The sequence below is a fragment of the Tinamus guttatus genome, unplaced genomic scaffold, assembly GCF_059628265.1.
Source record: "Tinamus guttatus ecotype Peru unplaced genomic scaffold, ASM5962826v1 Tinamus_guttatus_pri_ptg000242l, whole genome shotgun sequence".
Taxonomy (NCBI): domain Eukaryota; kingdom Metazoa; phylum Chordata; class Aves; order Tinamiformes; family Tinamidae; genus Tinamus; species Tinamus guttatus.
In genome coordinates this window covers 5,403,126-5,429,350 of record NW_028288776.1, presented here as the reverse complement: position 1 = coordinate 5,429,350, position 26,225 = coordinate 5,403,126, and the positions used below count along the sequence as shown (strand labels likewise).

At 53.3% G+C, this 26,225-nt stretch overlaps 1 protein-coding gene across 1 annotated transcript in view; it reads right to left on the bottom strand.

Annotated features, from left to right (window-relative positions):
* Positions 1 to 26,225, bottom strand: part of SZT2 (SZT2 subunit of KICSTOR complex) — a 57,569-nt gene that overhangs the window by 17,590 nt on the left and 13,754 nt on the right. The window contains exons 11-53 of the mRNA XM_088526103.1: positions 25,797 to 25,926; positions 25,046 to 25,188; positions 24,224 to 24,376; positions 23,762 to 23,876; positions 22,206 to 22,411; positions 21,540 to 21,764; positions 20,569 to 20,647; positions 20,234 to 20,331; positions 19,768 to 19,936; positions 19,550 to 19,664; positions 18,008 to 18,121; positions 17,309 to 17,506; positions 17,080 to 17,192; positions 16,437 to 16,578; positions 15,721 to 15,885; positions 14,860 to 15,064; positions 14,527 to 14,639; positions 14,177 to 14,435; positions 12,600 to 12,765; positions 12,420 to 12,512; positions 12,147 to 12,228; positions 11,727 to 12,008; positions 11,424 to 11,562; positions 11,065 to 11,181; positions 10,889 to 10,952; positions 10,338 to 10,523; positions 9,929 to 10,267; positions 9,601 to 9,790; positions 9,135 to 9,209; positions 8,787 to 8,925; positions 8,422 to 8,542; positions 8,045 to 8,174; positions 7,786 to 7,938; positions 7,575 to 7,677; positions 7,101 to 7,218; positions 6,721 to 6,832; positions 6,172 to 6,290; positions 5,617 to 5,781; positions 4,914 to 4,998; positions 1,470 to 1,655; positions 1,156 to 1,353; positions 653 to 822; positions 308 to 474 (exon numbers count right to left, since the gene is read on the bottom strand). Of these exons, the coding sequence (XP_088382229.1) occupies positions 308 to 474; positions 653 to 822; positions 1,156 to 1,353; positions 1,470 to 1,655; positions 4,914 to 4,998; positions 5,617 to 5,781; positions 6,172 to 6,290; positions 6,721 to 6,832; positions 7,101 to 7,218; positions 7,575 to 7,677; positions 7,786 to 7,938; positions 8,045 to 8,174; positions 8,422 to 8,542; positions 8,787 to 8,925; positions 9,135 to 9,209; positions 9,601 to 9,790; positions 9,929 to 10,267; positions 10,338 to 10,523; positions 10,889 to 10,952; positions 11,065 to 11,181; positions 11,424 to 11,562; positions 11,727 to 12,008; positions 12,147 to 12,228; positions 12,420 to 12,512; positions 12,600 to 12,765; positions 14,177 to 14,435; positions 14,527 to 14,639; positions 14,860 to 15,064; positions 15,721 to 15,885; positions 16,437 to 16,578; positions 17,080 to 17,192; positions 17,309 to 17,506; positions 18,008 to 18,121; positions 19,550 to 19,664; positions 19,768 to 19,936; positions 20,234 to 20,331; positions 20,569 to 20,647; positions 21,540 to 21,764; positions 22,206 to 22,411; positions 23,762 to 23,876; positions 24,224 to 24,376; positions 25,046 to 25,188; positions 25,797 to 25,926 (6,441 nt within the window). The remainder of the gene's footprint in view (positions 1 to 307; positions 475 to 652; positions 823 to 1,155; positions 1,354 to 1,469; positions 1,656 to 4,913; positions 4,999 to 5,616; positions 5,782 to 6,171; positions 6,291 to 6,720; positions 6,833 to 7,100; positions 7,219 to 7,574; positions 7,678 to 7,785; positions 7,939 to 8,044; positions 8,175 to 8,421; positions 8,543 to 8,786; positions 8,926 to 9,134; positions 9,210 to 9,600; positions 9,791 to 9,928; positions 10,268 to 10,337; positions 10,524 to 10,888; positions 10,953 to 11,064; positions 11,182 to 11,423; positions 11,563 to 11,726; positions 12,009 to 12,146; positions 12,229 to 12,419; positions 12,513 to 12,599; positions 12,766 to 14,176; positions 14,436 to 14,526; positions 14,640 to 14,859; positions 15,065 to 15,720; positions 15,886 to 16,436; positions 16,579 to 17,079; positions 17,193 to 17,308; positions 17,507 to 18,007; positions 18,122 to 19,549; positions 19,665 to 19,767; positions 19,937 to 20,233; positions 20,332 to 20,568; positions 20,648 to 21,539; positions 21,765 to 22,205; positions 22,412 to 23,761; positions 23,877 to 24,223; positions 24,377 to 25,045; positions 25,189 to 25,796; positions 25,927 to 26,225) is intronic.

Here is a 26,225-nt window from a genome sequence, read left to right as displayed (position 1 = left end):
GTGGAGAGGAAGGCACAAAGGTGAAGCAGCCCCCTCCTGTCACCAGGGCAGTGCACCCTTCAAGGGTTGTTGCAGTCCTTGAGCTTAGTGCCTCAAGGACATCAGGTGTTGTGTAGGGGCCCAGTAGCACCCCAGCAGAAGATCAAGATCCCTAACTAACTGTGCAAGAGAGAAACAGCAAGGAAAAGGGACATGATCCAGAGGGATAAGATGCATACAGAGTAAAAGCAGGATGTCAGGCTGAGGAGTGCTGCAGGGAGGGCAAAGGGGGGCAGCACCCTGCTGCCTGCCCGTGGGCTGTGCTTACCTCTGTGCCTGTTCCAGCTCAGCTGAGGCCGTGGGCCGATCCTGGCTCGGTTGCTGCTTGACGCTCTCAGTCTTGTGGCGCCGCCGCGTGCGAGCCTCTTCCGGCCGCTCCAGCACGATGTCGTCGGTGGTCTTGGGGCTGCCCAGCTCTGAGGACTCTGCCTTGCTCTAGGGAGAAGGGGGATTGAAGCCTCTGGCCACCCGCAGCCCAGCTGGCACCCTGCTCTCACAGCCCCGCTCCCGGCACGGCCCCTGCCCCGCCAGCTCCCGGGCCTCGCTCCCTCCCAGCCCGCGGTGCCGCAGGGCTCTCGAGGCCCTGCTTCCCCCTGCCCCTCAGCGGCGTTACCAGCATGTCCCAGAAGCTGCGGCGCCCCAGCTTGCTCGTGGGTGTGACGGGCTCCCCGGGGCTGGATGAAGGGGTAGAGGTGAAGTGCAAGGGTGGAGGGCAGCTCCTGCCAGCCCCACCAGCAGCCATGGCCAGGCCCTTCGTCTCTGACATGGTCCTCCTAAGGCCTCCTGTGGAGACAGTGCAAATCAGACTGTGCGGTCCTGTCGGCTCTGCTATCCATCCGCCCAGCCTGCTGCATATGCCAGGGCATGGCCAGAGCCTGGTGGCAGAGAAGCAAACTGTTGGCAACCCCTAGCAAAGTCTATCCTTATCTTGGGGAGCAAAAATGGACATTTAAAGGCCCCTTAGCACCCTATTTTCTATAATGCCTCTGCCCTGAGACATCACGCAGCACAACATGCACAGCAGAGAGTGGCTTCCTCCTCCTGAGCCCTCCTCAGCACAGGCCCACGTCCCGCAAGCAGGAGGAGCGAAGCCGGGGTGGCTATCCAGGCTCTCACCTGCAGAGCCCAGCTCCTCCAGGTCCGGGCCTGCGAGGGGACAGGTGACCTCCACGCAGAGTGGGGCCGGCAGCACGAGGAACTCCATGACGGCGTCGCAGAGCGCGTGGCGCAGGGCCCCACGCAGCTTCTCGGACAGCTGCAGCAGGCTGATGTTCCCCTTCTCCCAGATGTCCAGCCGCACCAGCACGCGGGGCTCTGCGGGGGAAGGCTGGTACTGGGCTGCTCTGCTCCCTGCTTTGGGCAGCCCTCGCAGCGGGATGCAGAGGCACCAGCACCTACACGAGCAGCGCGTGGCTGGTCCCGCTCCGTACCTGCCTGCGGGGCGCCCGTCCCTGGCTGCTGCTGGCTGACTGCGGTGAGGCTCTCGAAGTCTGTGTCCTGCAGCAGGCCCACGATGGGCGAGGGAGGCACCTTCACGGGGTCATGCTTGTCCCCATGGGGCAGGGAGGTGGGGCTGCCGTTCTCATCCACGAACGTCAGGGCGATGCACGCGATGCCTGGAAGGAAGAGTCTGTCAGCCCAGAGCTGCACGTGCCCCAGTGAGCCCTGACAAGGGCCGACACAGCCGCACTCTGTGACTGGGGTCGTCCTGATGCCACCCGGCTTGCCAAGCTGCACAGTGCCATGGGCACACGTGCACAGCAGCAGGCAGGGCCCACAGCAGAGGTGGCAGCCGGGAAGAAGAGGCTGGCTGTGCCCATGGGTGCCGTGTCCACGGGAGCCCACGGGGAGCTGTGCCCACGGGGAGCCGGTGTAAGCAGGACGGTGTGTTTGGTGCAGTGTCCCTGTGGTTACCCCAGGAACCTCCCCTGCAACATCACAAGCTTCCACCTTGCTCTACAGGAGCTCCCCTGGTTGCCCAACCCCACATGCAATGGGAAGAGGCAGTATTTCTGTTCACTCCAATAGGGCCTTTATGCAGAGTGATCCCCCCAGGATGGCACCCACCATCCCTATTTTCTCAAGGGACAAGGTGCAGTCAGAGCCCAGATCTAGTAATCCTCTCCAGGCCACACAGGACATGGACTCCCTGTGGAGGAAGACTATAGATACGACGACCTGTTGCAGATTATCCTCACAGCCTCTTTCCCATTGCACGCCTGCACAAGGTTAGGCGATTAACTCACACTCCGATCAGCACGATGGGGCACAAAGCAGCCCTGCACCTTGTATGAGTACACTGAAATCCGGGCCCTGCCCCTGCCTCGCTACACTAAGTGCCACACACGAAACAGGGCGCTTTGGAGGCGCAGACAGGGAGGTGCTCACTTGGCAGCCCGTGCGCTGCACACCCTGCTCCATTCCAATGGGAGCCTCAAGAGCTCTCACCTGGTCCACTACAGACCTCCTCACACCACACCTGGACAGCAGAAACAGGAGCTCACTGTCCATGCTCCACTAGCTGCCAAGGGCACCAAGGAGGCAGCTGCACTGGAGTTGCGAGGTCCAAACCTCATGCTGCAGAACGGAACTGGATGCTCCCACTTCCTTCAAAACCCCCCAACTGAGGAAGCCGGCACTCACGGGACAGAAAGGCAAAGCTGCCCAAGCACTGCCGAAGCAGGACATGTGCAGATGTTGGCAACCCTGGCCCCAGCTGAGCACGGCACTGCTGAGCCCGCACTCAGACCCTTGCCGTGCAGGGAACGAGAACGGGAGCGACAGCCACCAAACGGCACGGGCTGGATTCACAGCACGCTGTGGAAGATGGGGGCTCTCTCCATGCTGAGAGTAATCCAGCCCCAGCACTGATACGCCTTACTGCTAAAGGAACAACAGCCTGTAGCCAGTCCGATGGCTCTCCCTGAGATGGGCACACGAATAACCCTTTATTCAGCAAATGATGGAGAAGTTTGTAATTTCCTAGATATCAAGGGTAGAGGGGACTGGGATTTCACCCAGACTCTTTCTCCTTTGGAGAAGGGCAGAGCACCTCATGCAGCCTCTTACTGCAGCAGGGCACCTCTCGGGGATGTGGTGTCAATACAGTGGCACCAAGAATCTCACATCAGAGCCAGTCTGAGCTCTTCCAAGGACATTTGTCCTCTCTAAACAGCACGGAGCACAAACTCCTCATCTGTCTGCCTTGACAGCCCATCCCAGCCCAACCAGAACAGCAGCAAGTGCTCATCAGATTCTTCCTCGTGAAGGTAACTGCAGGCCGAGGGGACATCGATCCCCCCCTTCTCAGGATGAGCTCCTGCTCCAAGCCCCTTTGCTCTCACTTTCTCCAACAGAGCAAAGCCATTCCTGTAGCTCTTCTCCAGTCCATCTTAGGTGAGAACAACCCAGCACAGCATCTCCCGGCTTCTTCGTGCTAGGACACATGCTCCCAAGAGGAAGCACTCACAGAAGAGTTTTCAAGCAGGCCAGGGCAGCAGCTGCAGTCTCGTTTGCATGGGATTTGCCAGGCAAGAACCAAGTACACAGCCCCCTGCAGCGAGCTCTGCCCACAGGGCAGAAACGATGACTCTGCCCCTGCTTTACCAGCAGAAAGGCTCACTTCCCCCACGTGGAGAAACAGAAATGCAGCAGCTAAATTGCAGGAAAGAAACACCAGGACCCTTGGTTATGGTGTCGGTCCCTCTCCCAAGATACTGGTCCTTACACCCCTCATTATCACAGTGATACCACCAAAGACTGGGGCACCTGCAGAATGCTCCTTGCTGGCTGCTTTTATCGTTTACATGGTGTTGCACAGTGCTAAACTGAGGTTAAGACATCTCTCTTGACAGGGCTTGGCCACAAAACAAAGAGCCTCACTGCACCGTGCTGTGGTCACTCAGGATTGGCTACCCTGGGACATAGCTAGTGGTAAAGTTACGATACTGCTCCCTGGAACATGCAACCACAGTGGAAACATCAGGACCCTTATCTTCCTCAGGGAGGAAAGGTCTGTGTGAACCTGTGAGAAAAGAGGGTGCAGAGCTTTGGACTCGGCTGCCTGCAAGCTGGCCCACAGCAACCTGACACGGTGCAGCTGCCATCCCGAGGCAGCAGAAGCTCTTTGCTGATTTATGCAGCCAGCAAGAAAGAAGAGACTCAGCTGAACAGGACACACAGACACAGACACACACACACACACACACACACACAGAGGAGTCAGAGCTGCAGCCACAACACGAGGAAGACGAGAACAGCGGGGATCAGAAGGGCCAGGGAGCTGCATGGGAAAGGAAATGACAGCAATGCCCGGAGCCACAGGTGCTACCTTGGAAGTGGGAGAGTGGAAAGAGATGGTGCACAAGGTCCGACATGGTACCTACATAACAGAAAAACATTCAGACAGGGCACAAGGGACACAACAAAGGACATGATGACCAGGTGACAGGCTACATCGCCTGGATACAACATGACAGGACAGCTGCCGCAGGATGGACCCTACGCACCCCTTCCTCCAGCAGCTCACAAGGGAGGAGAAGGGCACTGCCTGCATAGCGCCCAGTTAAGCACAGCGTCCAGCTGTCCCTCCGCAGCAAAGCTGCGTCCTCCTCAGAGTTAGTGCACGCAGGACTCCTTCCTGCAGCGACAGGCCAAGCTCAGCAAGTTGCCCCAGGGGAAGCCTTAGCCCCACTCTGCCATACACAAAAGGGCGCACGGTCTCCCAGGCACATACCCTGCCCGCCACCCGAGCACAGGAGGAGGGCACCTCCCTGACACAGGCTCTCCTCTGCCCTCCCGGGCTCTCCAGCAGGGTAAAGCAGCTCTCTGGCGCACAGCCCCATGCCCCGGCCCAGCAGAGCTGTGCACAGTACCTTTGCCACCAGTGCCTTGGCCACCCGGCTTGTTGTACAGGTAGAGGTCCTGGTCAGGGGTGCTACCACTGCTGTGGAAGTAGTGCTAAGGAGAGGAAGGAAGAACAGTGATCCGGCCTAGAGCACTTGTCTCAACGATAAGCAGAGGCCCACACACATGCAGAGCTCACCCCCCGTAGCACAGGCCCCACGGACCTGCAGCAAGCAATCCTGACTGTCATAAAACATTTGCTTGCACATCCCTGGCCACTGCTGGGCAGACAGAACCCTCCTGCGCTTCTGTCTGCAGTTACAAAGCACTGCTCACCAGGTCATGTTGAGCGGGTGGGTATTTGCTCTCAAACATATTAATCCTGACATTTCAGCCCTTAGATCTGAGGGAGCCATGCAAGGAGCTGTGCTCAGCCTTAAAAGGGGCTCAAGAAAGAGAGATACCCTCCTTGGAGAAGGCTCAGGACTTGAGCTTGTGGCTGCTGTTTTTCGCACTGCGATCACTTGTGTCAAAGCAAGGACTCTTAAGTTTATATGGGCTAAACATGAACAGCTCACAAGTCCTGCCAAACTGCTCCAGGCTTCAGTGCTTTGTTCATCCCTACCACTGCATGGCACAGTCAGGGAGAGGGTGACTGAGTCACCCCAACCGATGACCCCAGGAGCAGGTGGAAGCTGGGCAGACCCCTGGCACCGTCACAGCCCTCCTCACCTTGAAGTGGTGCTCCACGTTGCTGTCCGTGTACTTCGGGGTGTGCAGGAAGATGAGCAGGTTCTGGCGCAGGTAGTAGGACACGGCGTGCAGCCAAGGCAGGGCAGAGGGTGGCAGTGCAAACTGCAGGACCTCTGTGGGTGGTGTCCCAGGCGGCTGGATAAACTGCACAGAGGGGGGGCTTTCACATTCAGGCTGAGCCCTAGCAGCATCCTCTGGGGCTTTGATATTGCTCCCAATTACACCAGCTGGTGTGCGAAGGGAAAGTGCAGCTTGTAGAACCTAGGCCCATACACAGGGGCCTGGCAGATGTGGGCAAACGCTGCAGGGCTATCTCAGGGAGGCCCTGCCACACTGCAAACCCCAGCAGAGGGAATCCCTCCCTATCCTGGCACCCACGCAGAAAACCCCTTGGTGAACACCAGGCCAAGCCAGCCCTGGAGCTGCGAGAGTGATGCAGCAGATTGCCCTGGGTTTCCCTCTTCTGGGACAGCAAGTGAAGCAGGAAGGTGTTGCAGGCTCTGGGATGGGCAGAATGGCTCTCTGGGGAGGTACCTCCACATCTGCCGGGGTCAGCTTGCAGTTCCGCACCAGCATCACAGTGATGATATCCAGAGTGGCCTCATCCAGGCGTCTGCGCAGCACCTTCACCAGCTCATCTGTAATCTCAGGCCCTGCAGGGTAGCAGGAACAGTTATTGCAACAAACTAGGTAGCATGGACTACAGCCATCTCTCTGCCTAGAATATACTGCCTTTTTGGATACTTTCCACAAGGAAAGCATCTTTCCCCACAATCAACTTCTTGAGATTTCTTTTTCTGCCTATCACTTGATCATACAAGACTGCTGGCAAAGGAGAAGCAGTCTGGCACACAGAAAATTGGCATAAGTCACTTGGCCTGCAGCAGTTTTCATCCTGTGTCATAGGTCATATCTTCACATCCCACCAAGGCAGAAAAGAGCAGCTCTGAGCTAAGGAACAAGAACTCGCTCAGGAGGAAGACATCATCTTTGCTCTTCAAGCTCAGAGGATAGGGACCAGAGTTGTGTTGTTCTGCTTTATATCACTACAACTCATCTCCTTCTGGGCACTGTAACACTTACCTGCTGGGGCAACACCATGGACCATCAGCTGGATGTGCCTGTCCACCTGTCCCACAGGGCGAGCAGAGTCTACACTGCGGCACGAGGCCGAGTCTAAAGATGACCGAGAGCCCTGGAGAAGCAAAAATGGCCACACGGAAGCAGTTTCCACATGAAACAGACCCAACATGGCCCAGCGCTGCCAGCAAGGCCAGGCAGAACCCACTCCCTCCTGCCCCTTTGTCCACCTCTACAATATATAAATCCTACCATATATAAAATCCACGTTGCTGAAACTACTGAGCCCGCTGCCCACCCCAAACGCCCCTGCTTCTCTGTTCCAGGCATGTACACCATCCCCCAGCGAGAGCCATGTCTCCTCCCACAGTCAGCAGGCTCACCATCAGATCCTCGGGGTAAATGGGCTCCTGGCTGCGTGTCAGTGCCAGCGAACGAGATGCTGGACTAAGGGTGCTCTCTGCTTCCCACACCTTCCCACTGGAGGTGGTTTCAGTGAGTCTGAATACAGGAGAAATATGTCAGCCTCCATTCCCAAGGTCAGCAGCATCATATCTTTGCAGACAATCCATACCCTCCTTGCCCTCCCTGTGCACTTCTTGAGGATCAGTCCTTATGACACGATACTTGCGCAAAAATTGCTGACTCCCTCACAAAAATCATCCTTTCTCCTCCATGCAAAGGCTGGGCATCGGGAGAGTCAGAGGGGCCCAGCTTGATGTGATTGACTCAGAGACCTGGGTTTTGCTGCTTGGGCCACAGCAGGGTCTGTGACCCTGGCCACATGCTTTCTGCCCCGAGGAGCTCACAATGTAGTGTAACACGTGCAGCAGGGCAGGGTCAAGGCGACTTCTTACCGGAGGTAAAAGACGGATTTAGTGGCACGTTCCTGGTAGACAAACATGTTCTTCCTGTTTACCACAGAGAAGGCGTTGAGCACCGAGCGAAGCGCCTGGATGGCTGAGGGCGACAGGGGATATTAGCTACACCATACACATCCCTCTGCTGCATCAATCCAGCCAGAAGCAAGGCACTTACCACCCACCCTGAGGGGCACCCTGTACCCACCTCGCGAAACCCCCATGTTGGGGCCCATCTTGAGCCGTGAATGCACATGGATGAGGGTGCTCCACACCACCTCACAGGCAAAGTGCCCTGGCATGAACTGCATGGTGGCTGCCAGATAGTCGCGGGGCTGGTAGCTCTCCTCTACGGAGTAATCTACAAAGAAGGTAACACATAGTTGGGGCCACAGCCACTGTCTTCTTAATCACTCATGTGCAGGCAGTAGAGCTGCTGCTGAGGCTGGCCAAGGGAGCACTCATACCATCTGTGGGCAAGGCACGCTGCCTGTAAGAGGTGTAGGGTGTTTCACTCTTCCAGATATCCTCCTCGCTCTCTGCCACCAGCAGTGAGTTGCACACATGGCTGTCATGCAGGTCCTGCAGTAGCAAGCGCTGCAAAGAATGAGAAAGGATTGCATCTGTTGCTTGCACAGCCCACAGAAGAAGATGGCAAGGGAGAGGGGTTAGGGTCAGACTGGGTCATATCCCTTTTGATCCCATACTTGGGCTCTACCAGCTGAACTCGCTTCACAGGCCCTGCTCTGAGCAGGGCCTGGACTAGATGATTTCCTGAGGCTCCTTCCCATCTAAGTTATATCACAATCAGCTGCTCTGACGCAGCCTTCTGCAGATTTGTTACCTGATTAACAACCCTGCAGATTTCACTGATCTTCTTCACCACTAACTGGTTGAGACTCTGGCACTCCCCTGGCTGCTCCTCTTCTGTGTCTGTTGTTGTTGTCTTCTCCACACTCAGGCTGCTTTACAGGAAGAGGAAAGAGTGGCTGGTCAGCAGGGCACCTGAACAACACCTGTCTCTGCAAGCCAGGAGCAAGAAAGCAGTCAGGATTGATGGCTGCTTTCTTCACATGGAGCACCAAAATCTATACCCACCAGCTTCCCACCCATATGGGGCAAGAAGGAAGCTTCATCCACAGAGACAGGACAGTGACAACAAGCTTCTAGTACAGAGAAACAGCAGCCAGGCAGGAAGACACTCCTTACCGTGTGTGATAATAAACCTCCACTCGGTCCTGCTGGATTTTTATGATCAGCCAGAAATCCGGCATGAGGGGACACCTGGGTTCCTGGTCGCTTATCAGCGCCTCCTCATACTCCGAGTCACTGCTTCCCCCATCATAACCTGCAACATATCCTTGCTTCAGCCCCAAATCACCTCCTCTCAGGGCACAGCAGGCTCTGGGAGACAGAGCTGCTCACAAACCCTGCCCTCAGAGCCTGTCCCTGCTGTCCCAGACATTTGCCCCTTACTATTGCAGTGCCAGTGTCTGGTCACACATCATCTGTCCCCCTGCTCTGGAAGCGGAGCAGAGCCCAGGACAGGACACTCACCCAGGTGGTCGGAGTCCATGCTGCCCTGGCTTGACACGAGGCTCTGCACCCGGCTGGGACGCTGCTTGCTGGAGCCTGCAGAGAGAAGGGGGCTGCTGATGAAAGCATTTGCTGAGCCCCTTCACACACACACTGCACTGGAGAAATATTACTGCACTCAAGAACCAGGCAGCTCAGACCACACCAGGGATGGGGCTCACCCATGTATTACTGGGGTCAGCAGAGACTTCACATCATTAAGATACCAGAGGGCACCACAGCCTCACACCCTAGGTACCATTTAGCAGCAAGTTGCCAGGGCCCTGGTGAGGGGGAGGAGACCTACAGTCCTGGGCACCAATTCTGGTATTCAGAAACTGGAGCAGGAGCAGCAATCAGATGTTGTTTGCTACATCCAAAGCGAGGCCCTTCCCTTACACTCTGTTCCCAGGGCACAGGAACATCCCACCACGTTCACAGCTCCTACCTTCCCTGCCCTGAGTTACAGAGTCAGCCAGGCTTGCAGCAGATGGTGTCACTGATGGTGATTTCTCACTGTTGCCCTTTTCTGAGGATGAGGATGGTAAGGACTGTATGGTTGTCTCCAGAGCTGTCTCCTCCAGGGAGTCATGGCCAGATACTCGACTCTGCTCAAGGCTCAGTGCTTCTCTTGGGACCTAACACAAACCAGGGCTGCATGAGCGACCAGGAAAGCAGGAGCTAAAAAAGTGCCACAATCCTCTTGAATCTTTCTGCTTTCAGCTACCAGAAGTTCCACCCCTTCCCAGCATGCAGACCATCCTGGTGTCCCTCACCTCATCCTGCACATGGCTGCCTCCACCTACAGGGTTCCCTGTGTCCGGTATAACGTTCTTCTCGCTCTCCGACCATTCCCAGAGACCCCGGGCTTCTTCTGGGAGGACAGAGCTCGCGTGGGGTAGCTCAGAGCTCTCTGCTTCAGCTTCACTGCTCCCCTCTCGGCCTGCCTGGTCCAGAGTTGTCCTAGTGTCCCCTCCAGCTGGCTGCTGTAAGCCGGGTGTCCCCACAGTGTTTGGAGCTGCCTGTCTGGAGTGCAGGCGGCTTATAGAGATGTAGTGATAGTCACTGCCTTCTGCATTGAGCACATAGCCTGGCAGAGCCATTCTCCTGAACTCCTGCAACACAGGGAAGAATAAGCATCCTGCTAGCTGAAGGCATAGCGCTGCCCCAGGGCTCCCTCTTTACCTCCTTGAACTTCTCGAGAGAGTGCTCTGGTCCAAAGACAAACTGGAGCAGCACCACTTCGCTGTGGCAGCTGGGACGCCCTTTGGAGTTATAGATGTGGGTGGCCACGCGGTGCAGGATGGCTGTGCTGATGACCTGCGAGTGGCGCAGTGCAGATACTATCTCATCATCCAGGAGCCAGCGAATCTGAGAAGGGACAGAGAAGACAACCCAGGTGACTTGCACTTGCAACACTGCCCCAATTCCAACCCAAGTCCCAGCAGATCCAAAGGGCAATCCCTTTCATCACCAATGCCGCTCATTCCCTTCTGACTATCACTAACAGAAGGGCTTCAGAGATGTAGGTCTGTCCCATCCCAACTGCAGCAGGAATTTTGTCAGGGTAGCCCTACACTTCTGCACAGCACAAGACCTGTGCGACACCAGCAAGGCTTGAAAACCACTTTGGCTGATAAAGGCTACAGACTGCAGTAGTCTTCAAAGAGTGGAGTAGCAAATGTGCTGAGGCCGGATTGCTTCAGCTGGTAGCAGGGAGACAAGGCCTGGCTTACCTCATTCATGGTGGCTTCAATAGCTTGTCTGTGCACTCCGGGGAGGTTGGAGAGCGCAGGGTGCCTAGGGGAAGAGTACAAGAAGAATCAGACAGTCATTCCTGCAGACACCTCAGTGCAGCTGCTCAGCAGCAAAAGGAGCTCATGAGGGGCTGGTTACCCCCACAGTGCTCTACCTCTCATCGCCCGTGGATGGGAGACGATCCAAGTTGTGCATAATATCCTCATCTGAGCGGAAAGAGGACGGCTGCCCTGGAGAGCGGGTGAAGGACACGCTGCTCTCCGAGGTGCACCTGCCACGGGAGAGAAAGTAGGCCGAGCATTGGCTTCTGAGACAGGAAGGAGACACACACAGGCTTCAGAGAGGGAGCAGGAATCCATAGAAAAGGTGAGCCTATCTTGGAAAAATCTTAATTTTCTTAGGATTGTGGCAGGCTCTTCAAAAAAAAATCCCTAGACTCTCAGTATCCAGAGGCTGCCTGGCTGGGCAGGGCGAGTAGAGGATGGCTGAGCAGTCAGGCATCTCCCAGCTTACCTGTTGTGGAGAATGTCTGCATTCACAACTTCTATCTCCAGGGGCAGTGTCAACACAAAGATGTCCAGGGTCACGCAGAGGTCCCCCAAGTCAATGGTGTTCAAGCCCTGACAGCTTTCCAGGCAGCCCAAGACTTCTCCTGATGAGAGACCCCAGATGAAGGGGATGAGGCAACAAACAGTGGTGGAAAAAACCAGGGACTCTAGTACGGAGGGCTGGCATTATCCCAAACACAGCACGCCTAACCCGAGGGTTGCTTGCCTGACAAGGGCCCTACTGCCCCTTTCCCCCACTTGTTCTTACCTAGACAAGTGGGCAGGGACTGCACGGGCATGGAGCTGTGCTGGCTCCGCAGCTTCACTGAGCAGGTGAGGTGCACAAAGAGCGGGGGCATCTCCTGCTCCAGGAACTCCTGCTCATTGAGTGAGTCCCCTCCCAGCACGCTGAAGGAATCATCATCCTGGTTTACCGTATTGGAGTCCGAGAGAGAATCTGTATCTGGGAACTCGTGCTCTAGCTTCTCACGATACTCCACCTCCAGCTCTGGGTCACTCTCGGTGGCAATGCAGCACCCAGATACAGTTCCTGCAAACACAGGACCCCCATTGGCAAATCAGCTCCCCAGACACCCCTTCAGACAGAGTGGAAGCCAAGCTCTGACAGGTATTATCACAGTGGGACAACAAAGATTTTCTGTTGCAGGTCAGAGCAAGCAGATTTTACCTTCTTCAGCTGCCAGTTCTACCTCTGATCCCTCCATGTCCTCACTGCCTTTCCTGTCGGTCTGATCCCGAGATGCCTCCTCCTGAGGGGAAGAGAGGGAGTGCTGCAAGCATGTACCAAAACCACATCAGGCAGTGAACCAAGCCACCCCTGGATCCCCCAGCTGTTCAGTCTCCCCAAAGACCTGCCAGCCCAAAGCTCAGATCTGATGACAAGCAAGGCTACTACTCTCTACAAGTAGCAGCTGCCTTGCCAGGGCAGCACTGCACCTACCTCTTTCTTGGCTGATGGTGGGCAGTAAAAGAAGTAGTGAGGATTTGATGGTACTGGCTTGAAATGTAAGCTTCCAATTTCCAAGAACTTTTCCTAAAAGAGAAATAAGAATCCAAACATGAAGGCATACACTTCACTCTACCACCCGAGGAAGCCAGGTTGAGCCCCTATATCCCTCACCTGGATAATTTTATGCAAGTCAGGGTGAGCCTGACAGGGTTGCCCAATTTCCAGCAGTGAGAGGGGAAACTCTGAGCAGCAGCTGGTGCCCATACCGCTCTTTGGCTCCTCTGTGAGGCTTGCAATGTTGTGGGAGTCCTGCTCACTGTAGTCCTCCATTTCCGCACTGACAGCATCGGGGACAGGTCAAACAGGCAGATTGAGAAACAGGAGTAGTTATAATATAATAGATAATATGTATCTACCCTGCAAGCACCCCACCTCCCAAGTCCCCACACCTCCTCCCTGAAAACGCCCTGGTGATTTACATGCCACCCACAAATCCCCTCCTACAGCTCCAAAACCCTCCTGCCACCCCGATAAGCACTCGGGCTGTCTGAAGCCAGGCAAGAGCAGATTAACCATGTTGATCCTGTGGCCAAGTACTCCCTGCTACACCCTCCTTCATGGCTGAATAGAGGGGCACACCTGGAGCAATCTGAATAATTCAGCACCCAGTTCAGTGCATCTCACAGGACACACTATGTCTATCACCTTGGCAGCATGGAGCAGAGCATGAGGCTCACAGAGCTATTCTCATTCAGCCCCATGCCAGGAAACTCAGAAAAAGCAATCAGGGGAGAGGAATGTGTAGGCTGGGCAAAATAATTCCAGGTACTGGAATTAGTAATACAGATGGCAAATATGGGAAGATCAGTAGATTTTGGAGCAATATATCAGAAGCTGTGCATCCTGTTTATACGGCCTGCATTGGGTAGGTGAGCTGTTATACAGTATGTTATAAACCAAGAAAGGTTTCCACAGTTTTCCTCTAGGAAAGCAGTAGTTGAGAAAGACTGAAATCCAAAACACCAAGCACTCTTCAAAATCAAAGCATCATCTCACTGACTTACAATATAAAAGGATATAGGATTGGAGATTCTCAGCAAATGCTAGAATCAAAGATAATCAAGTGCAATCAGGGGGCAACCTCAGAAGTAGGTTTCTCTAACAGACAGAACACTGAGGCACAGCATTATTTTCTACTTAGTTTCAGAAGCAACACAAACTTCAGAAATATCCTTAGCAACAGCAGTACAGAAATTAGCATTAAGTACATTCTAATTCTGACTTGATAGTTCTCTTGTAAATGTGTTTCCAGTATTTTATCAAAAACTTGAGACTTTATTCATTAAGAAAAGACACCAACAATCTTGGTATTACTCATCATTTTCATCAGTCAGTAGCATTCTCAAATGAGTCAGGCAGGAGAAGATGAGTAATTTATCCAAAACCAACAAACTCCAGTATTAATTCCAAAGCAAAATGTTGGATATCTTCCGGGTCAGGCCCGATTGAGCAGCAGTGAGCTAGGACTGCAAGTGTCAGCTGTGAGATTCATGTTACTAGGGATCACAAAAATGGAGAAGTCCTTGAGGACACTGTATGAGATGGTATCCTACTGGAAATACCTACTTTTATAGAGGGCCCTGCTAACCCCTTACAACATTGCTTCCAGCAAGCAACAGAGGATGCTTGAAGAAATCTAGCCTAGACCAATGTTAAGAACAAAAAGCAACACCTAGATAGGTTCCCACCTGGATTCAGAGACCAAGACACCCCGTTCCCTGGAGCTCTGCTCCTCCTCTTGCTCTATGCTGCCCACTTGGAAGCTGGCAGTCCTGTGGCATGTCTGGAAATGCTGGTGGCTTTCTCGAAAGGAGCGCACGTGGCTGCACACTGTCAGCAGAAAGTTGGTGATATCGATCTCTTGAAGTAGCTCCTCACAGTAGTCCATGGCTGTGAGCAGGTCCTGGGAACTGATGCTGTGGGACTGCTGAAGGCTCTTGAACAGCCCTATAGATCAAAAACTGTGAGACAAGGCTTTTTGGGAAGACCTAGGGCCCAGCCCCAGTCCCAGCTCAGTTCCCATCATGCTGCTCCTCACCTTTCACGTAGCACTGGTGGGAATGCTCCTGCAGCAGCGTGCAGTAACTCATCAACTCCTTATGCTTGTGGTCTAACCAAGTAGCAGTAGGAGGACGCTCCAAAGACTGGGGCCTGAAAAGAGGAGCCACAACAGCCTTCAGCACCAGTTAAGCACTTTTTAGATGGTAAACAAGCACTGGCGCCAGCAAAGCAGGGCCCTGGGCTGTGCACAAGCAGTGGCTGCTGTGAGCTACAGAAGCCAAGCCAAGAGATCAAGGCAGGGCCACAGTCAGTCTCGTTGTCAGGGATGCTCTTCAGCTTTCTGTCCGGGAATCAAGTACATTGGTATTACCTGAAAAAAACATCCCGGGGAGGACGGTGTGTCCGTGGACTGACCAGCTGCTCTCGCAACAGCTCCAGGGAGCAGCTGTAGATGTAGATGGGGCAGCGAAACCGGCGGCACTCCCCCAGCTCAGCCTGCGAGCTCTGGCGGCAGAAGGAGATGTGTATGTCTCTCCGTGAGGGGCCGCCCTGATCTCCAGGGTCACGGCCCACTTCTGCAAAAGAAACCATCTCAAATAAAACTTTTGACACGTTCCTTATTCCCGACCTGAGAGGCCACAGCCCCACAGCAGCATCCACATGCAGGTATTGGCTTTAAGAGATGCTCATCACCCAAACTGATGTCCTTCCCAGGCAGCTGTGAGCATCCGCTTCCACCAGCACCCTCCGCAGCAGCACATCTGACCATCCCCAATGCAGGTCTGGCTGACAGCACCAGGACTGCACCACCACATCCCAGCTAGCTTGAGCACTGCCTGTGCCCCTCTCCCTAAGGTGAGGTGCTGCTGATAATGCCAGTCTAGGTCACCACATGGTGGTCACTTCCTGTCCTGGGCAACCCACTACTGCTGTTCCCAGTAGCCTCTAACTTCCCTGCCCACAGGACGCCGGCTCTGGGCCATAAGCAGCAGTCAGATCACACTTGATCCAGCCCCCATAACGTCATAAAAGCTGGCCTAAGCTTTTATGTCCCAATTGTCCTAAACCCGACTCTGTTTATTATGAGAAAGAAAGTGATAGTGATGGACTGTAGTGGCTTCTTGTCACTATTACCCTAGCCTGCCCAATAACAGGAGCCACTATGCTTAAGAAGCGCCAAGGACAGGCGCTGACAGAGGGCCTTAGGAAGGTGCCACCCTGAGGCCAGTACCATGGGCTGGTGTTATGCTGAGGGTAGGTAATGGCGCTGGGGTGTCCCCTTCTTTAGCATAAGCCATGCTCCGCTCTGCACAGGTCGGTCCCAACGTATCTGCTCCCATCCGACTCTCATCTTTCAGAGGTTTGTCCAACCCACAAGGCATCAGCTTCTGTACATCTGGAAAAAAAAAGAAAAAATCACTGTCTCCCCAATGATAACAGCTTAACCTCTCCATATACATTCCAAAAGTGCAAAGATACTGGCTACCTCTGTGCATGGGAACAGCTCCAAAGAGCTGCTCAGCTACAGCCTAATGGCCTCCACCTGCAGCTCCGTGAGGAAGGGGTAGAGAGGCCAAGCCCAAGCCCCAGAAATAAGGATCCTCCCTCCCCAGGCTTCACCATTAGGAGCCTCCTGGCTCCATCCAATAACCCCAGACACTCCACATGGGAAAAGGGTACAGTGACTACTACCAGCAAAATAATTAGAGCTACATTCCCTGCCTGGAGCAGTGAGCAGGCAGCACCACATCCAGGGAGAGAAGAGCAAGACATCCATCCTTTTAGGCCACTCTCTGCCTGGCAATATGGTGAAAAAGACTTGGCCAAGACTCTGCTGTTCAGCTTTCCCTCCTTCCAAGAAGGGCTGATTCTGCTTCTGCTCTTTCCTTGTGGAAGTGCTTCCACCCTGCCTTCCTCTCCCCCTCTCTCCCTGATGGCAAGCCTCACCTGAGAAGGTGGCTGGCAGAAAGGTGAGGAACACGTGCTGTGGATTGACCAGCTTGGCATAGCATCGCCACTGCGGCAGGAAGAGCCTCGCTGTGTCACAACGCGGCACGTCGTCCTCGGGCAGCTCTGCGTTGCCCAGGCTCTGAGGAGAAAGCACAGCTAGATAAGCTCACAGCACATGGCACAGTACTGTTCCGGGGCAGCTGGCAATCACACAGAGGAAGTTCCTGCAAGACTGATGGTTGAGGCACCGCTGAAATCACTTCGGCCACCCCCAGCAGCATTCTCAGAACAGTGTGGCTGCAGAAAATACCACGCACACAGTCTGGGGTGGCTGCCCAGCCTTGCTGGGGCTGGTCGTGACCTCTGAACAATGACTGCCCATGATTTCTGAGCTCTTTGCAGCACATTGTCAGCGTTGCTGTAGCAAACCAGGCCCACAGCTAGTTCAACTGCCCGTATACCTACAAGGCCAGCTATGCCTTGCCTATGCGTGCCTATGCCACTCAAACTGCTGTCAAGAGTGGCAAGAACACTAGCCACTCAATCTGTTGTCAGCCCTTCTGCAAACCTTCCTGCTCCGGAAGAGCAGCTGCTTTGTCTGCGGAGGGAGCTCAAGAGAGGGGCAGTAGCACAGCGGTACCTGCAGAGTGCTTGTGGAACCAGTCGTCTCTCTGGTGCCATTGCTGCCAGCAAGGTTATACGATGCAGAAGTATCGTGCTGCTCCAGGGTCCCAGAGGCTTTCAGGGTCTCTTCTGAAAGGAAGTACAGAAAAGCAACCTGAGAAGCATCATCTGGGAAAGCTGTCTGAAAGCAAGGCTCCTGAGATACCCCAGTTCCAGGGTTCCCCCTGCCATGCTCCTGTCCTTACCTCGAATCACAGGGAGCGTGAAGGGGGGCTGATGGCCATCACGGTCCCTCTGCAGAACCTGCTCCATGAAAGCCATGTGATCAGCATCGGCCATGGGGATCTCCCGGTCACTGAGGTCATGCTGCAGGCAGCCATGGAAGAGGTTTAGTAGCATTTCATTGGGCACAAACGAAGAGTCCTTGGTCACCTCCTCATTTTCTGCTCCAAAACAGAACCATGGCAGCTTCAGAGACAGCATCTCCACAGCCACCACCTGCCCAGGGCCCTGTGAGACAGCCCTTTGCAAAGAGGCGTTTCCACACAGACAGAAGTCTCCAACACCTCTACAAGGCTGACTTGGAGGATGCTGAGGAAGCCACACAGCTCCAGCATCATTTGCTACCCAGCACTGACTCCTTCTGCTATTGTAACTGTTCTGAATATGTTTGGGGCTAGTGACAAGAAACCACCAACACAGAGCACTGACCTAGGTTTGAGGTTTATAGAAGTAAATGCTTGAACACTGACATCACCACAGGAAAGACAGCAATATCAGTATATCCACCCAACCCCGGGGCTACAGAGACGGGAAGAGCAGCACTAAGCTACTGCTAGAGGTTACTGCAGCTCCCACACGCCTGCTTCCCAAGAAGACATGCACAAAGAGCAGGGCATCCATCCTCTCGAAGGGAGGACAAGAGGAGGTGCGTGGTGACTTACCTTTTGTCAACATAAGGAAGAACATCTCAACCTGCTGGCACCTTGGCAACAGCTTCATGAGATTGAATTGGAATGGGATCTCATGTACTCGGAAACCAGCCCCCATGTCTGGATCTGCAACAAGAATTAGGAACATGACATGCCTGCTGGCACTGCCACACAGAGCCCTGCCCCTCAATTTGCTTCCATGCATGCAGTGACAACCCTAAACACACTGAGGGGAGCACAAATGAAGGTACACAGCAAAGCTGTCCAACGCCACCGGCTTAGGAGGACAGAGGGACAAGAAGGGTGAATGTGACCATTCGGTCAAAGCCTAGCAGAGTGCAGCACGCTGTGAGCTATCTACTGAGGGACACCTCAGTGCAAGACTCTCATGGGCTTATTGCCACCTTCACAAAAGAATGGCCTGGGAGACACAAGGTCCCATACAGCTCAGGCTGTGCCCAGCAGAGCAGGACCAAGGGGAACCTGGGAACGAAGCGCTTGACATGGGTGCTGCAGGAAACGCTGCTGGAGGGCAAGTGTGCTGGGAACTGCAGGCAGCCTTCGTTACCAGAGCAGTCCAGCACAAGCCACCCCTGATCTCAGTAGAGATTCCTTATTCAGCAGGCTCTGCACATCCCCACAGACATTGACTGTTCTCTTTCTCAGAGAAAGAGCCTCTGTCCTCCATGCCTTGAATTTTCCTGGACTTCTCCTGCTCACACAATGCCAGTGATCTGATGTGACAAGGGTCATTCAGGTCCTTCCTGGAATGATTCTGGCTCCCTCAAACTGAGTCAAAACCTGCTGTGCTTTCCAGCACAATGCAAACAAGATTAGGCTGGGATGAACTAGTGACAAGAATCTTAAGTAGCAACATCGAGACTAGACATTTGGGGAAAGTTTTAAGGACAAAATTAAGGTATTGGAACAAACTGCCTGTCAACGGTGAAAAAAAACCATAACCCTGAAGTTCTCATTAAACTACAACAGTCCTCTCAGGTGAGAAGGACAATCCTGCCATGAAGGAGGAAGATGAACCAAACATTTTGAAGTTCCCTTCAATATCTCCACGTGCTCACAGAGCACTCATGAACTATTCAGTTATAACAGGATTCTGTGTTTCAGGAGAACAGAGGAGCCCTCCCTCTGCCTTGTTCACAAGCCCTGTATTCACCTGACCAGTCATACCCTGCCCGTCACTGTGGGGCAAGTTCATCTTCCACAGAGAAACTTTCTCTGGCAAGGAGGCCTGAACACCTAGGAACCAAGCTGAACGCATGGAGACATAGCGAACATAGTAATTTTCCCTGTGCTCCAAAAGTCAGATCCATCTAATCTGGGCAGAAAGTCACAATTATTTCTTGGCTTTCCAAGCATGAAGCTATGTTTTTGGCAGCTTATCATAAATTCTATGAAGTGACTTAAAGCGATCCAAGTCTAGAATGTCAAAATACCTGTTCAACCTCCCTGAAGCTGCAGCCACAGCCTGGGACATTCAGGACTTAGCTGCCTCTTGCTCCATCAAGCCTGCCTGGACAGACATGCTGGACTCACCTTCAGTGGCTTTGGGGTCAGAAGAAGGGCAGACCCACTCCTTGTTCTGGCACAGCTGGCTGATGTACTCAAAGGTCAGCATGGTGGCAATGCATGCCAGGTCCCGTGGATAGAGCTGCAACAACAGTCAAGGCTTAGCTGTACGCAGCAGTTACTACCTCCACACGCAGCAGAAAGTGGTCTAAAGGCAAGGAGGGGAGAGCCTTGCAGGGACTCACCGCTTTCGGTATTTTCTGGTAGGGCAAGCCATGCAGGTGCTTCCAGTTTTCGGCAGTACTATGGACATGGCCACTCTGGGGTTCCACCCAGCACTCGGTGACCAGATTCAGTTCTGTGTCCACCTCAATGGCCTCCACCTCTGTATCATTGTCATCATCTGTGGAAAAGCTGAAGGGGCACAAGGTGAATCCTGCAAGATGTCACAGAGCCAGCAGCCCACTGTAGCTCATCCTGGAGCTGGGAGAACAGCATACAAACTCCAGGCTTGCCTGCAAAGCCCTGATTGATAAGCAGCCCATGGCAGCTGGTTGTCCTCTCCTTGCATTTGGCAGAGCTGTGGCACCACAGCTATGCACTCGATGGCCTAATGCCAGGGGACTACCCCCTCCCCACAAAGGCAGGAAAGACGCCTGGAGCCATGTCCCCCACTGCCGACTCTTCCTGGGAGCCAGGTCACAGCCTCACCTGTCCTTGGTGGAGGTGGAGTGCGGGGGGAATAGGATGTACTGAACAACACAGGTGTGCTTCTCCCGGCCGCCGCCGCTCTCGCTCGAGCCATCAATCTGGAAGGGAAACACACCATGACACAACCTGGACAGGAAACACGTCACAACACAGCACAGCTCCATCCCCCTGATGCCACTGCCAGTGCAGAGGAGAAGGAGCCTCCACCTATCCCCAAGAGTTACTCCTGCACAGCCTGTCACAGCTTCCTAATGGCAGATAAAGGCAGGAAAAGCCCTGACTCACAAGCTGCTCTGTTCAGGGGTGCAGGCACATCTCCCTGCCTCCAGACTCACCTGCATTGGCAGCTCCAGCACCATGTTGATAATTCCCTCCCCGCTGGATGCAAAGTGGAAACCCTCTGACAGACGGACCCTGGCAACAGAGAGAAGTCAAAGTTGGAGGATTTCTTCACCGATACTGAAAACCTTAAATACCTGACTGACTGTACCCTTCACCACAAAATGCACTGTTCCCAAGACAGGGAGATACACACAGTGTGGAGACAAGTCACCCTGCAAAGGAAACCCTGTGTAAGCACCAGCACACCCCAAGCACAGGGACCATGTCCTGCCACATTTTTTTCTTCCTCCCAGCTGCAGCTGGCTAAAACAGCTTAGAAGATGTGAACGGGATCTTTTCATACCTCTCTACAAGTCTTTGGGTTTACCCAGCTTTCAGAGAACCATAAAATGCTTAAGGTTGGAAGGGACCTCTAGGGATCATCTAGTCCAACCCCCCCTGCACACGCAGGGTCACCTAGAGCACGTGGCACAGGACTGCGTCCAAGCGGGTTTTGAAGATCTCCAGAGAAGGAAACTCCACAACCTCTCTGGGCAGCCTGTTCCAGTGCTCTGTCACCCTCACTGGTAAGAAATTTTTCCTTAAGTTCCTGTGAAACTTTTGATGCTTCAGTTTCTGGCCATTTCCTCTAGTTCTATCAGTGGCCATCACTGAAAAGAGGCCAGCACCATCCTCCTCACCGCCTCCCTTGACGTACTTATAGACACTGATCAGGTCCCCTCTCAGCCTTCTCTTCTCCAGGCTGAACAGGACCAGCTCCCTCAGCCTCTCCTCATAGGGCAGATGTTTCAGGCCCCTGATCATCCTTGTAGCCCTGCGCTGGACTCTCTCCAGCAGCTCCACATCCCTCTTGTACTGTGCAGCCCAGAACCGGACACAGTACTCCAGACGTGGCCTCACCACATCTTTCTCTGCACTCCCAGCACTGGCTGGAAGAAGCAACCCTATCCAAGCTACAACTTACTCTGTGAGTGTGGAGAGGAGCTGGGCTACAGCTGTGATGGGCACAGCCGGTGCCAGCCCCGACTGGACGCTCCAGATCCAGCGCTGGTGATAGAAGTAGCGGGACAGCGAGGCCAGCGTGGAGGAGGCAGTGCGGTTGGCCACCATAGTGAGCGGGCCGGACACTGGCGGATGCTCCAGGTTGAGAACGAAGGGAGCGCGATAGTCGGAAGGCAGCTTCTCGTACCTAGGAGGTGAGGACACGCAGCTTGGCGAGGTGGAAACGATGCTCAGGGCTGTTTGCTGGGCTGGGGCGCGTTTGGGTGCATGGCCTGTTTGCTGGCCTGGGGAAGAGGCCTCTAGCAGCAGAACAGGGTCAGTCCAGCAAAGGATCAGCTCCCACTTTAGAAACCAGTGACCCAATTTTCTTCTGCACCATAGTTAAGAGCAACTGTGCCAGGCCCCAGGCTGCAAGTCACAGTTCTCCCAGGCTACAGCTACCTTTGCTAATGTGCAACACAAGCCAATGCCAAAAAGCAGAGGCTTCCCAGCACTCCTGTCCCACAGCTGGCACCATCATCCACAGCCCCTTCCTTCCTCCTGGCAGAACAAGGGGTAGGTTTACACTGCAGAAGGCTGTGCTCATCACTACTGCTGGTCACTGCTGCTGCGTTACTGCAGTTACTACCTGATGAGTAGCTTTTCCAAAGGCTTGTGCAGCACTACGAGGCAGGGCCTATCTGAAAAGGCTGACTGAGTCCCAGTCACAGGTGGAGACTTGGAAGGAGAACTACTGCCAAACATTTTCCTCTTTGCTTTTGGAGTTGCTTCTTTGCTCTGGACCCTGTGGGGAAAGCGGAGCTGCAAGATTCGGTCCCGTAACTCCTCCACTATCTGTCATGACAGAAGCAAAAGGTAAGAATGACCACCTTTGTCTGGAGACATCAGCTTCCAGGAAAAGAGTGTGACAAAAAAGGCCCAGCACACACCGTGGATTTACACATGAGCAAGAGTTGAAGGTTATTTTACTTGTGAAGCACTAGCAAGATCAAAATGCCACAGGGCTCTCTCAATCGTATTTTAAAAACTAAACAAAAAGCAGTCAAAAAACAGATTGTGTATGATACAATTTATGATCTAAAAATCCTGGTGTGATGATCTGAAGCTTGCTCAGAGCTGCAGGGTGCCTGTGTTGTATGTTCCCCATAAGGCAGGTGTTTACTTGCACCTGCCAGAGGGAACTCTTTCGTAAAATTTGTCACTTGGTGTGCTCAGCCTACGTGCCAACACCTGGATCCCCTAAAGACATAAAAGGGCAGATCCTCCAGACAGCCAGAGCACTTGGACTTATCTGGATTCATACTCTCAAAAGAGACAGTCTTCCCCACATTTGTCAGCTTTTCTCCAGATCAAGCTAATGATAAGTTGAGCAAACTAAAAATTTATTTCATGAAGGCAAAAGATCAAGGTTTAATTATAGACTTCCTGTTCACAGCAAAACATTTATAAATATTAATAACAGGACATCATCTTCACACTTAACTCTATTACCTAAGAACACTCAGACTTGTCTCAACCATTAGAGCTGGAGAAACAGTCAGTCTAACCTCCCGAATCTGACTGATGCAGCCCATTTCTGCTGAGGCGAATGGGATTTTAAAAGCCTACCTAGCTGACGTACATATCTTTAAACCATTTCCTAAGTCTCATGGTCCTTTCCCTCTCCACACTGCTCGTGCAGAGCAGTGTTTGCATTTTAATGCCAACTCCTCTTTACCCTAATGATTCAATATACATGCACAGTTCAGCACCTCCTGAAACAGATAGCTTATGGAACACGTAGTACATTCATCATAAAGGCTTTGACAGACAAGCCAGACAATATCTGCTCTTCCTGACTGACAATATCGATTGTGCTTTGGTTGCAAGGACAGATAAGATAATCTTAGTGTCATTTTAAGCCCCACACTTCTATTAAGCAGTGGCAAAGGCATTCATTTGCCCAGCTATTCTATTGATTTCAAGTCTCCGAATTCAGATTTTTCATAGTCTTAAACTAGAAAGTGTTGCACAAACTGCCCCTTTCTGTTCCAATAAATTCCCACCCCTCTGAGCCCCAATATAGTAGTCAAGTTTTTAGAAAATACCTGGCCATAGTACTGATTGTAGGCCTCCCCACCACCTCCATTCCTAGAGCTATCTGCATGCCCTCCCTCCCCTGGAAGGGGGTCAGCAAGCTCTCACCTTGTTCCTGGCCTGTGCAGGTGTGCCAATGGGGAAGCCCAGCCGGAGAACCATGCAGGGAGCTTTGGAGATGATCCGCACCACATAAAATGAAGAAGGAGTAGGATCTTCAGAGCTAGGGATGAGGAATTAAGCATGGAATGAACTACAGAGACAAAACTGAAAGAGATCTCGCTGTTCTCTACAGCATCAGACCTAGCAGAGGCCATCTCCTCAGGGCTCAACGGCCCACATAACTTGGCAGTAGTGTTAAGAAACCACCGACTAATGTGTCTTTCTCTCTGGCATGCATTTGGTTCACAGCAGCAGCAATCCAGAACACACAGGGTTTCATATCTGCTTGTTCTGTTCTTATAATCTCTGACAGACACCTGCTTTGGGCCCATCACAGCATCCTGGGCTAACAGAATCTGTGGCTTCAGTACCCGATTCCTCACGCAGGACTCCCCCAGAGCCACTCACCCCTGCATCAGTTTGACGTAGGAGTAGCCTTCCACGAGGACGAAGCTGCTCCAGTCGCGCAGGAGGGAGGTGAGCGCCGAGTGAGAGATGCGGCACTGGATGGTGCTGTAGCGGCCGTTGTTGCCCGGTGTGTGCAGGTGCTTGGGGACAGGCCTGCAGAGTGGGGCAGCAAGTGATCAAACCCCATCTCCCCAAGCCTACAGGGACTTTGCCACATCTATTCCAGCCCATCCCCTGCCCGCTACATCGGCCCTCTGCTTCCTCCACAGCAACCCACATCCAAGCACCTCCCTTGCCTGTGCGCATCAGTGAGGGCCACACTCCTTGCTAGCACAGGGGCTTTGCTCCCCAGTTTGCAGGCAGCAGAGCCTTGTATGGTTTCCATCTCCCTCCCACACAATACACAGCTAATATTCACATAATTCTGCATCTAGGACCAGTCCCCAGAAAAGCAGTGCTTTGGGAAAGCAGCAAACAAAAAGTTATGGGATATCTCCAACTGGAAGGCCCATCCTCCTGGCAATCAGAGAATCTGACCCCAAAAGGGACTTGAAAAATAAACGTATTCTCCTGAGAACTCCCTGCCTTTTGACACTGGTGATTTCCCAGCCCACCATCCCTGTCAGACAAATAAGCCTTCACCATCCATCAGGATCAGCAGGCAGAGCTCTTCCTTGGGCCATAGGCACCTGCAATACTTAAATTAAACTTCCATAACCCTGTGGGTAGACTGAATTGGGAAACAGTTTCCACAATGTTTGCCTGGACAAACTGATGCCTTGATTTTGCAAGACTGGAAGCTCAACCCTACTAGTTACATACGTGTCATGCTCCAAAAGGAGAACGATGCGATGCATGTGCAGCCACCTCTGCCAGAAGTTGGCGTCCATGGAGAGGATAGGCTTCCAGTAAGAGGCAAACTGGGAATGGCTTGAGTCAGACCCACTGTGCTGCAGGGACAGCACCTGAAAAAGTGAGATAGGTAGGAAGGCAACGCTCAGAAAGAAACCAGTCCCGTAGACAGTCTCTCTCGGGCATGAATTGTGTAGGCCTAGAAACTAGCTGCATCCCTTTCAGGAAAATAGCTAAATTTGTTCACATCAAAACAGTCAGTACAATGATGAAAAATAAATTAGGTTTCTAAAATATGAAGTTAATCAGGAAACTAACTACTTAGCATCAAGAAAATTATGGAAAAGGTGATATAAGCAATGGTGCACTTTGAGAGGAATATACATGGCTTGTGTTAGCTGAGCAAGGAAACGCCGAGATAACTCGCCTGAAAGTGCATATGTAAATACTGTATCGGGGCACTGAGCAACACCAAATGTGTTTATATGATAACACTGCAATTCCCCCACTACAGTACTGCTGCAGATGCAGAAGCAAATGGGTGGCTGGACATGAGATTGGATACTCCAGATATACAGTGGGATATATATGCATACACAGTGTAGAAATCAGTAATGTAAACTGCACCTGAACACCCTGCCTGCCTGCCATTACCCAGGAGCACAGAATAAGCAGGAGGGACCTCCCGTGCCACATGAAAGGGGACAAGGGTGGGACATACCGGGGTGGTGGAGCCTGGGGGGATGTAGAAGAGCGGCACACCGTTCTTGGTGCTCTCAGGAATGGTGAAGTGTTCGGGGACGGTGTCAAAAGACTGCAGGTGAACCAGCATCTGATCTGTTTGGTTGATGCTGGAAGACAAGGGGCCTTCAGGCACGAGCACCCAGCCTTTCCCCTCACTGCCCAGCCAGCCCAAAGCCTCCCCACACAGCATGAGCCCTCCGCACCAACACAGCCCCCAGGCCAAAGCCAGGATCCAATGCCTGGCTGCAAAGAGCCCGTTAAAGGGAGCTCAGTGCAACAGCCCAACACGCAAGCTGGACGAGCAGAGCTGGGAAGAGCACGAGGAAAGGCGAGGGCTAACGGCCACCCTAGCCAGGAAATGGTATATCCTGCCAGCCCAGCGACCCAAGAAGACATGAGACAAGTA